The sequence below is a fragment of the Balearica regulorum genome, chromosome Z, assembly GCF_011004875.1.
Source record: "Balearica regulorum gibbericeps isolate bBalReg1 chromosome Z, bBalReg1.pri, whole genome shotgun sequence".
In the NCBI taxonomy this organism is placed as follows: domain Eukaryota; kingdom Metazoa; phylum Chordata; class Aves; order Gruiformes; family Gruidae; genus Balearica; species Balearica regulorum.
The window spans coordinates 66,858,792-66,870,907 of record NC_046220.1 but is presented as its reverse complement, the minus strand read 5'-3'; the positions used below and the strand labels follow the sequence as shown (position 1 = coordinate 66,870,907).

At 44.6% G+C, this 12,116-nt stretch overlaps 1 protein-coding gene across 2 annotated transcripts in view; it reads left to right on the top strand.

Moving 5' to 3' along the window:
• Positions 1-7,326: 7,326 nt before the first annotated feature.
• The window catches only part of MAP3K1 (mitogen-activated protein kinase kinase kinase 1), a 61,982-nt gene continuing 57,192 nt past the window's right edge, over positions 7,327-12,116 (top strand). The window contains exon 1 of one of the 2 annotated variants that reach the window (XM_075739568.1): positions 7,327-7,586. In XM_075739568.1, coding sequence (XP_075595683.1) covers positions 7,579-7,586 — 8 coding nt within the window. In that variant the 5' untranslated portion in view covers positions 7,327-7,578. Of the gene's footprint in view, positions 7,587-8,242; positions 8,753-12,116 lie in introns of those variants that run through there. The other variant, XM_075739567.1, reaches the window with a different exon arrangement.

Here is a 12,116-nt window from a genome sequence, read left to right as displayed (position 1 = left end):
GAAATTAAAAGGAAGATTGTTCTTTTCAACATAAAGCAGACAGTTCGTGCAGCTTTCTGATTGAGATGTTAGAGACTACCTAATGAAGTTAATATAATGAAATTGGTGTTAACATTTGTAAATAAAATCACCTCCAGATCTTGTGTCTAGAGGACAGGAAAATAAAAGCAGTAGCTCAATAGTGTTCATTTGTTAATGAAAATCAAGAGAAAATTGTGACATGTATTTTTGAAGTGATCTAACTTGCACTGTTAGTATCACGCATGATAAACTTGATTAAGGCACCATCCTTGAAAAGCAGTTATGCAACTCACTGGAAGTGGTTTGAGTGGTTAATACCTTCAACGGTAAGTGGTCAGTTATGTTCCTGAGACTTGCAAGCCTTTGTTCAAAATCTGAAAAGTTTTGGCTTAAACCACAAAGAACAAGAAAGATAGGCAATCTGTCAAACTAAATTAGGTATCCAACCTTGGCAAGCATTAAATTAATGCCCTCCTCCAAATCCACGCAAACCTCATCTGTCAAGGTCATTCTTTGTTTCTAAAGGCCTTTCATAGTGAAAACACGTAGAGCATGTGAAGTCAGCTCAGTTTTGTACCCTGATGATGTTTTCAGGTTACAACAGCAGGATGAAACTAAATCATCAGAATTAAAATTTCAAAATACAAACCAAATCTATTAAAGAAATAGCATATATATTTATAGTGTACATGTGTATTTATATTACATGCAAATTAACTTTGCAAATGTCAAAGATGATCAGCTAATACAAAATCTATTTTCTGTGATTTCAATATCTAAGAGAAGAAAGGTAAGCATACAGAAAGCAGAGGATTTATCTACTGATGATTTGCTGATAGGTGAGATTCATTAGTCTCTGCAAACATCACAAAAAATGTAAATGAACCAGGTGTATCAAAGGAAGCTATGATACAGAGCAGCAAGAGTCCTATGAATGATAAACAAACCCCAGGAACAGCAACGAAATTCAAAAAGTAGGTTTATACTGTGGAATAGATGCAATATTTTTGGAAATATCTTTTTATCAGTAAATCAGATCTCAAGAAAGGTAAGAAATCTTTGTTTCACAAAGATATATTTTATTTCATTGTATTTCTTTTGGAGCTAGCTGCTCATGCAATATAAAGGTAAGATGTTTGGGTTTAATACCAACCAAATAGCAAGACTGAAAAGTTACTTTCCTTGGAATTGTCCAGTGCAATCTCTCTTTTTCCAGAAACTACCCGGGAAATGTTTTTATGACTCCAGGGCTCTTATTTACCTATGTATGCACAGAAGACTGTTGAAGCAACACAATGTTGAAAACATTTTGTCTCAGGATAGGCAAACGCCCACTACTGATGTCATGATCATCTGGCTTTGGAGGATGTTTGGTTTAGATGATAGCTTGGGATGTTGTGATTAAATGGCTTTGGAAACACCATTCTCAATGACTGTCACTGGCACACAAGCAATAAAGTAGTGTTACACCTACTATAATAGCTGGAGGGAGTAACTTAAATTTAAGAGCTTAGGAAAAAAAATTATGTGGCTTTTCTAAAAAGGTGGGTATGATAAAGGTCTGACTGTTTGGACATAAATGGTCCTATAACTATTTTTAAGATCTGTGGACTCCTTGCCATCATTACAGCAAAAAGCTATTTGATTCGCTTTCTGCCAGAAAATTGACAGGCTTGTCATAAAGACATCACATGATGAATTAAGCACTGCTGAGTTTTCTTATTCCCTCTGACAGCTGTGAGGGCCTTGGCAAGGTCTGCCTGCTGGATTTAGGACGAGGAACCACCATTGCTGGCCATCATGAATGAAAGCATACAGACAGTATTAGTAGAGGGGCAGGGTGGGATGAACAAAAATAAAAAGGAGGGAGAGAATATGTCAGGCTGGATGCCATTACTGCACCCAGAAGTGATTATTCAGATATGCCCTGGCTCTGGAGAAAGCAAGTAGGGTACTCTGTGGAGGGTGTTCTTGCCAGTTCCTTGCCTGTCTGGTGATTATTTAGGGAGGCAGTTATACAGAGGTAGCTGTCAAGCTGTGTCTGCTCCTCTTCTACAGAATCCTCATACAGCTTGTGTGGTATGTGCTGGATATACCAATCATGCAAGACTGTTGGTTCACAGCCCACAGCCATGCTGAGACACACCAACAAGACTTGGCCTTGGTTTTGAGTTTGCTGATGGTTGAATGTTTATGTTGTTGTCATGTTACTGCCCTCTAGTAACTACAGTTTATTTTTGGTACCTGTCCTGGTTTCAGCTGAGAGGGTTCATTTTTTTTTTTTCTTCCTTTTTCACAGTAGCTAATATGGGGCTATGTTTTGGATTTGTGCTGGAAATAACGCTGATAATATAGAGATGTTTTTGTTATGTGGACCTGTTGTTGAGCAGTGCTTACACAGAGCCAAGGCCTTTTCTGCTTCCCGCACCGCCTTGCCAGTGGGATGGCTGGGGATGCACAAGGAGTTGGGAGGGGACATAGACAGTACAGGTGACCCAAACTAGCCAAAGGGGGTATTCCATACCATGTGGCATCATGCTCAGCATAAAAGGGGGCTAGCCGGGGAGGGGTGGTAGCAGCTCCAGGATGCGTGGCTCAGGGACAGTCCGGTTTCGGGACAGGTCTGAGCATGCGGTCTGAGTTGTACGGTCCTCGGGTGAGAAACTGCATTGTGTATCACCAGTTTCGTGTACTCTGTTAAGTACTGTTTTGTTTTGTCTTCCCCTCTCCCTCTGCTATCCTCGTAAACTGTCCTTATACCAACCCACCAGGTCTTGTCTTTTCCTTCCCATTCTCCTCCCCATCCCACTGGGGCGGGGCGGGGGGAGTAGAACGAGCGGCTGCGTGGTGCTCAGCTGCCGGCTGGGGTAAAAGCACGACAGTACCGTATGATTCTGCTGCTGGTAGAAGGATGACAGAGCAGCAGGCAGAGGAAAAGAATAACTGTGGGGTCCTTTTTGGTGGGAGCGAGGAAGCAGCCCCTCTTCCATCCTGACCCTTCATGTTCCCTTTCAGTAGGTTGCTAGATTGTCCTTAGAGACAAAAATAAGAATGAAACTCTTGAATCTGTTCCCTTGAAATGTGGAAATCTATAGCTTCCAGTGGAGAAAATCTTCACAGTTTATTAACAGCCATGCATATACCCCGTGCCTTTGTCTCACAGAATGATAGGAGTAATAAGTGCGTAGGCTGAAAGAGATGTAACAGTAGTGTAGCAGTAGGGTAAAGGAAAACTAAGCTATTGCTGGTCTCCTGAGTCTGAAATAGTATAGTTGCTTTCCCCTGGAGAGGGAACAGAAGTGGTGCTTACAATTCCTGTCACTGCTGATCCGTGTGAGAGCTATGTTGTCAATTTAGTAGTCTGGAAGAATGTAGGAAAAAAAAGCTGATGGCTGCAATAATTTTCGTAGCTCTTCATAAGTGATGTACGAGCAGAGGTTTAACAGGTCTTCCTCACTTCATTACTATCCTTTGAGCAAGGGTTCGCCTGGAACCTCAAAAATATTAAATCCCTCAGCCTTGTGTCAGGCCTGAGGTAGGTAAGTATATTTGTTACCCAGTTACACTTGGGAAAGACTGAGCCATGAAAGGATGGTGACTTATTCGAGGTCAGAAAAATACTCTGTAGCACAGCCAGGAAGAATATCCAGATTAGACATCAAAGGATAATTATTTTAAAGACTACCTGAGGTCACACATTGAGCTGATTTTAGTAGTTAATGCAAGATGTACAAACCAGTGACTAAAAAAAAAAAAAAAAAATCAACACAGCAGATATAGACTTCTGCAGTACAAGGACTGCAATCCAGCTTGCTGATTGCTCTGTTCCTTGTTTGTCTTTCATACTTAAATTGCAAACTTTTTGGAACAGATCACCTTTTTGCTTTGGATCATATGGTGGATAGGCCAAAAAGTTGCCCAGTTAATGAGCAGATGCTACAGGAAGAAAATTGATAACTGTGATGAATGTGACTAGACAGTGCAGGGCTGCTAGAAGAAACATCAGTATTATTAGTTCTTAAAAAGAAACAGAAAACTGTTATTACGTGCTTTGGCAGCAAGAAGGAGGCTTAAGTACAGCTCTTTTCTTATATAATGTGTCTGACACCTAGGTCAAGACGTAATCTTAAGTTTTGTGGATACAAAATACATTTTAAACAAAAGTTCAGTTCCATGTGAACTGAAATGTGAGAGAAGAAATCTTTAAACACATTTTCCATAGAAATCAAGGCTGAAATGAACAGGTAAACTAGTAAGAAAAGTACTTAAATAACAGTGAGATAAGACATTCCCAGTGTCTGAACTAAATCCATAGAATTTCCTATAACAGATTTACCTCACCTTCTCTCTCCTGAAAAGTGATATGGCATTCTGATTTCCTGAGGTGGAATTTATTCTAAAAGGTATACCTGTTGCAATATGAAGAAAGACCTGAGAATCAGCAAGATGGCAAAGCATTTCTACAGTCAACAGAGAGACCAGCAGATATTCAGCAGGGTCCAGGAAACAAGAATGAAGTTTAGTTGCTTGACTTCTCCATTACACAGAGCAGTAAAGAGGAAAGGATTATGGCTTAGGAGCTGGTTTGTTCTCCGTTTCTCACAATGGAAGGAATGAATGGAAGATAAAGGTGGGGATAAGTCTTTCTACACAGAAGAACAAGACGGGGAGAATGTAGTTTGTATACAGTATTAAAGCACTTTTTACATGTTTAGTCAAGATCAGAAGCTACGGACTGTGTTATCTCTCATATTTATTCTGTTTGTGGATGATGATGCCTAGGTTATGTATTAAAGGGCACGGCAGATTCCTATCTCCAGCATGTTGAAAATTGTTGGTTATTCATGACACTGTTACAGGTTTTGTGCAACAAGGAAACTCCTTGGCTTGCAGAAACTCCAGTGTGTTCCCAAACAGAAGTTTCTTTGTATACAACAGTTGATGTTCCAAATGTTGCATGATGCTAATTTGAGGCCAGAGGCTCCTGTTTCATAACAAACCCTGGGTGCTGCTACTCATGACTTCTTAGGGGAAACAGGCCCACTGAAAACTGCTTAAAGTCTCATGTTACCTTCCAAAGCTGTATTTTAGATAGACTGAGAAATAATCTGTGCAAGAGGTAACTGAGAATCTTTCTGAGCTCTCCAGCAAGTTTTGTGTTTTTTGCAATCGGGTCAACCCACATTGATTAAGTGCAAAAGGATTTTTAAGAGCAGATCACAAGAAAAGAACGGGCATTAATCAGCATGTCCAATTACTGATTTCAGACTTAAGGACTTCTAGTAGAGCCTCTATATTGTGCATAAAACTATGTTGCATATAGGCATTACATTACCTAATGTTGTGGAGTGAGGCATGGCAAGTGTTTTCTTATTTTGCTGTGCTGTCCTGGTCAAGGCAGAGTGAAGAAACATCCATTTGAAACAATAAGGTGAATATAAGGATCATAGGCAAAAAGTAATTTATTAGAATTGGATTTCAGCCAATAATCAGGGGATAAACAGCCCTTATAAGGCATGCCATGTATTCTTTAATGACTAAATAATCTGTTTTTTCCACTTTCCTTCTTATCCAAAAGTAACTCAAAACCTTGATAGTGCTGGCCTACTGAAAGGCAAAGTCATGCCTTAACAGGGATGGTGACAGCACTTGTCTGCGCTTAATTATTTCTTACACTGACTAGTCCCTAGATTTCATGTTTTGCCCTGTTCTTAGCTGCTTTCCAGAAAGCATTTCACCTCAGTGCTCATGCACATTCCTCAGTACCCCATTGTCACTCTGACATTTTGCCTTGAATTTCCCAAGTTTATAAGTTTATAATCTCCTTTAAGCCTTGTTAGAGCCTTGGCACTCTGAGAGAGATGTCCCCTAGGACTCTGTCAGACTGAAAGGATGTGTATGCACTCTTATCTCCTACATTTACTTTTATTACAGATTTTCTTCTCTGTATCCTTTTCTAACCAATTGCTATTCAAATCTGCATTCCTCCTCCATGTGACAAGTGTTCAGTAAATTCCTAAAGCTGGGCTTATTTTCTGTTTAGAATACTTTAAAAGCATAGGGCTATGGGTTTTTTTTTTTTTCTGTGTATGTGATTTTATGGCAGAAAGGAATATTTGAAAAGATATAATAGTGCACTGATTGTTGTTGGAGTTTTTTTTCCTATTGAAGAACAGTGCATCCTGTGCACATGCAGGTTACAGTGGCAACAACTGGTAATAATCTGAGTTCTTTTCAGCTATCTGCTTCAGAATTTGCATGCAACTAATCTCATGCCACTTCTGTAAAGCACATACTTTGCTCTGTTCTTCCTTGCATTTAGTAACATCCTCACTTTGACAGTAAGGCTTCATTTAGGAATCTTCCAGAATACTGCCCCTAAATTACAGTAGAGTCTTTAAATTAGTGTCAAATACTAGCTTTATGAAATTCAGAATTAATTTATCTTTAAATATACATCCCTGAGTTGTACATTACAAGAAGATATTTAGATGACGTGCTTATCCCAAAAGTACCCTACTGACAAGCTGACAATGAACGCAACTGACTTTCTCACAGCATCCTTCACTGAAAAACCTTCGTAAGGGTAGTTACAGCATGGCATCTTGACAGACCACCTCAGTGATCCACTTAGTGTGACCTTGAGGCCACATGCATAGTGATACCATTCTGCAATTATATGGAGTACAGCCTCCTCGAGCTTTTGCTCTTGCAAGTCTAGAGGGAAAGACTTTTTCTAACCTGTTCGTCACATCCTTCAGTGAAGATTCTACATTTAGGTCAGCATCTGATCGCACAGGTAAGGCAAGAAATAATATGCTTCTGCTAGGAGGTACTTCTCATTCAACTGATGTTTCAGTTCAAAGCAGTGATCCCAGCAAAGTGACCATACTAATAATCCTCGTCAAGATGCTTAATGTTACAGTTGGGGGATACATAGCAAATTATGAGAGATAAGCCTGAGATATTCAGCTAAAGAAAAGCGCTTTGAACTGTGTGACTTCTCATGTATCCAAAATGACACCATCCTGAAAACAACCTGGTATGCATAGTGACATTTAGTTTGCCTTTTCTCACCTCAAATCAGTATTCAAATAGGTAGGCTTGTTTAAAGGCAGCAAACGAGCACCTTTGTGACAGCAACGTACACCCTTCTATTCTTGCAGAATTTTAAATCCCTTCTTGGAGTCTGGAAGCAAAACCACCCAATTGTGGTCGAGTGGAAATCTAGACCAAGAGTAAATTTTACTTGGACCTCCCCAGGGTTCTGGTCATGTGATGTCTCCTGCCTTTCTTCTCTCTCTCAGTCTCTTGGGAAACAGCCGCAGCAGTAGGTATATGCGACAGGCTATAATCTAAACTAGATTTGCGTACGTATGCATATACGTAAACGGGTGTGCTCCGACGAGACGCTAACGCTTCTAAGTAGTTACAGACACGGAAAAGTATCTGAGGACGGGGGAAGCGGCGCCTGCCAAGTGGGGGCAGGCCGGAGAAGGACGAGTGAAGGCTGCAAACAAGGATGTGCATTGAATTTCGTACTAATCCCAGAGAGGAATGAGCAGGTAAACTCGGGCGCAGCAGCGATTTCCCGGCTGTTGGCTGCAGCGCAGCAAGGCACCACAGGCATTTTACTCCCTCCTCGCACCTCGGCCGGCTCCCGGGGACGACTTCGCCTGGGGAAGTTTTAGGGGTGCTGGGGGGAGGGGGGGCGTGGGACGACACAGACGGGATGCTGCGAGCTGGGGCGCGGCGTCGGCCCGAGTTTCGGGAAGGGCTTCCCCGTGCCTCAGCTCCTCACGGGGCAGCTGCTGGCTCGCGTCGCCGTCCCTCCGCCGCGGGGTTGCCGGAGCCCCCCCGCCGCTCTCCCACACGTGGAAAGGGCCGTGTGAGGGCAGGGACGTCCTCCCCGCCCAGCGCCTCAGCCGGCTCCCGAGGGCGGCCAGACCCGGCCCGATCCGCACCGTCCGGCCGGGCCCGGCCCAGGCCCTGTCCTCATCCCTGTCCCTGACAAGCGAGCGCAGCGCGCGGCGGTGGGTGAGGCTCCCTCCAACCGCCAACACCTGCGCGAGGGCGGGCGGGGCGGGGCGCCGCGGGACCCCGCCCCTGCTGCACCTACAGGCGGCCGCCCCGCCCCGCGTCGCCCGCTGCCACCAATCCGCACCCGTCTCCCACCCCCTCCCTACGCAGTTTGCGCAGGCAGCGCCGTTTCCGCAGCGAGTTGGAGTGCTGGCTCCCCCCGAATCTCAGGAGCCCGATGTGACCCGCCAGAGAAAATGGCGGCGGCGGCGGGGAATCGCACCTCGTCGTCGGGATTATCCTCCGGCAGCGGCGCGGAGGCGGCCGCCGCCGCCGCCTGCGGGAGCCTGAAGGGCGGTGCGGTCGCGGGGAGCGGCGCCGGGAGCGGCGGGGGACTCCTGCGGGAGGCGGGCGGCGGCTGCCGGGAGCAACGCTCTGACTGGAGACGGAAGCAGCTGCGCAAAGTGCGGAGCGTGGAGCTGGACCGGCTGCCCGAGGCGCCCCTCTTCCTCACTGCCGCCCCGGCCGCCGCCGCCTCCTCCTCGCCGGAGCCCCCCGAGACGCTGCTGCTCCACTACCTGCCCGGGCCGCCGCGCTCCAGCCCCGCCAGCCCGGCTGCCTCACCCAGCCGCTGCGCCGAGCTGCTGGAGCCACTGCCGGTGGGGACCGACCCCGCCGCGGAGCGGAGGATGGAGCCGTCCCCCCCCGCGAGGTGAGGGGGTACCGGGGGTGGGGAGCGGGCAGGACTCGACCCCGGGCGGCGGTGGGTGACAGCAGCGGCGGCAGGGCTGTTCCCGCGGGGAGGGCTCGGGATGGGCTCCGGCGCACCGTTTCCCCCCTGCGGGCGCCTGGCCGCCGCCTGGCCGCGGGCCGGCAGCGGATGCGGGGGCGGCGGGAGCTGCCCTCGGAGCGCAGCGCTGGGGCGCGGCGGGCAGCCCTCGCCGGCCGCCTTCCCCCGGGGCGCGGGGGGCACCTGGTGCGTGGGTGAGGGCGGGGCGGCCGCCGGGCCGGGCTGACCTGCCCCGCCGGCTGCCCGCAGCTGTCAGCGGCGCGGGGCTGCGCCGGGCCCGGCAGCCGGCGCCGGAGGAGCGGATCGGACTGCGCGGGGGTGCCGAGCCGCGGGGGCTGGCGTGTGCCTTTGCGGGGGGGTGTGTGTGTGTGTGCGTGCGTGCTTTTGTGTTTCAACTTCTGCCGGAGTCCCGAAAGGCTTTGAAGTGTGAGTTCGTGGTGGTGGCCGGATGTGTCTGTCAGCCGTTGGGCGTCGGGGCGAGCGGAGCCCGCTGTTTGCCCGCGGCTCTGCGGCGCCGGGGCAGGGCGCGGGCCGTGCTCCTGCTCCGGGTGCTCACCGAGCACCTGACCGCTTCCTGCACTGTCCTAGGAGTTTGCTGCGCAAAACTGAGTAATTTTTTTTTTTAAAGGATTTCTCCGAAGTCTAATTCCAATTTGCAGCATCGTGATATCGCAGAACTGATTTCTTTAATTCTTAGTAAGGGAGCAGAAAGGCTATCAAACATAAGTGTCCTCTCACTTTTTTCCCAAGAGAAAGTGATTTTGTGATGGCTTAGTCTAGGTGATATATTTCAGTGTTTTCATTTAGTGCCCTGGTGTTTGTAGCCCATATTTGCCTTCCATACATATTATTTGGTAAATCCGTTTTCTTGAGGTTTTGTATGAACCGCGCATATTCTACCCGTTTGACGTGTGTGGAACTATTCAGGATGAAAGTGAATTCACCTCCATGGTGAAGCACTTTAAGTACTCCAGAGGAGATTTCAGCTTCAACGTGCATTTGCTAGATCTCAGTGATATGTGTGTGGGAAGGCACTGCAGTAGTGATGGTGTAATTTTGATGTGAAGTGGATAATTTCATATGGATTTCTTGTAAGATTTTATACGATGTGGACTGTGTAGTTTAAGGACTTAGTATTAACATTGAAGAACCTATTTTTATGCTGCCTTGCAGTTTGTCTGGCTAATTATTTAAACCTCATAAGAAATCTAGTTGCAGTTTGGACACATGACTCATGTATTCTTTTCAGTTGTGTCTTATGTCAGTTAAACCTCAAGGATATTTTTTAAAGGTTGACTTATCTTGGGGCTACTGTAATAAGAACTGTTTTCTAGCGCAATGTCCTGTTTATATGAATTCTCAGCAATTCAGGTGGATTTTAGTCTACCTCTAGGGCAGTGTAAAAATACTTGATACAGTGTGCTCATAACAGATGAGGAATGCCTCTGTACTTACAGAATGATTAATGGCAAATCTTAAGTCTTTTTGCAGGGGGGGGGAATAATGTATGAATTTTAGCAAGTAACTTGTCTTCTTATGACTCTTAGCACCATCTTTGTCTCTATCAAGTAAAGAAATTATAATGTACTGTATCTTGTAATACAGTTGTAACCAGTTTCATGGCTTTCAAGGAAAATAAAGGATCAGTGTCAGAACACATTTAAAACAACTCAGAGTGATAGCAAGTGGGAGTTAGGCTTGATATTAGAGGTTCAGGAAGGTCAATATGTGTCACGTCGATGCTGAAACACTGAGTCCATCCTTGCGAGTTAGCCCCACAGCAGCAATGACAGAGCAGCTGTGGATTTTTTTCCTTTCACATGGATGGTTTTGCTTACTTTTAAGTACCTACCTTTGGATAAGTCAATGTTTTGAGTGTGTGTACCAGTTAAAACCCTTCTCCTAAATGCTTTCTCACATTTGACCAGGAACGTGGACATAGAAAATACTAAATGCCAAGTGCTTTTTGTTTTAGTATTTTAGTGAGTCTACTTTGAATTTATCATGGGTACAGTTGAAAATACATGACAGCATTAATAGTGATTGTTCTTTAGAAATATCCTATAAATGCTCATGTAGACTATCTCAGTAATTCTTTGTCATGTTACATCTAAACAGATATTAGACAAAGTACTACTTTGTTAGGCCATATCAAGAATTTAGAACATCTCTCTGCCTTTATTGTTATATTAATTGACTTGTTCTAGCCAAAGGAGGGAGGTTAATTTGTATGTGAGTAACAGCATATTACTTATTAAATTTGTGCATGCAGCTGTTGCCCAGACATTTATTAAGAGGCAAACTGAAGGACATAATCAAAATAATGTAGTATTTGTGGAGGTTTTCTATTCTGTTTTTAAATACAGTAATCGTACTTTCCTGTAAGGATCTACTGTTATTTGAAAGGTACTATCCTTGCTCCAAAGTCCCCCTATCAGTATCTTTGGAATTACAGTTACTTTCTTTTTAAATAGATTTTCTGTTTATGCTGGAAGGCCTGCATGAGCCTCAGAATGAAGGGTAATTAACTCTGCTGTTAAGTTCTAAATGTAAATATTACCTTTTTTCTTTACTCTCTCAAGCATTCTGCTTGTCACAGCAGTATAGCAAATATTTTCACTAAAAGCTGTGAGTGTTGTAAGCTATCTTTTTGTATCACTGTAAGAGGAGGAGGGAGTTGTTTCACTAGGAAATCCAGCTTCAACATAAAGCACTTCAGACCTCTTACCTGTATCTATACTGACAGTATATTGACTTGGTTTATATAAAAAGATCCAAACAGTGAGTTCAGTGATAACTAATATGATTTCTTGTAACTTGAGGGAAATCCATGAAGGCAAAATGCACTTCTTTCTCTGCAATCTTTAACAATGTTCTTTTAAAACATTCAGACCCTTTAAGTGATGGTTATTTGTATATCAAATTGGTGTAGGTGACTTATTACACCCCCAAGTACAGGATTAATTACACCGCTATAACCCTGTTTTTATAAAAATGAAAAGCAGGAAATGCTGCAATTCACCTCTTCTGCATACAGTAACCATGTACTGTGTGACTTGAGTGAAAACTACGTGTTTGAATTTGAAAATGTATATGCTAGATATAGCAGACTTGTCTTAGTTCAGCTGCAAGACAACCTTTATAGATACTTATAGTATATTTTCTGCAGTTGCTGTTTGATGCCTGCTTGAGACACCAAAGACATGCTGTGAAACTGAAGTTTTGACTATATGTACAAGTGTACTAGTAAAAGCTTGTTGCTTTTAGCTCTCCTTATCAAATTGTA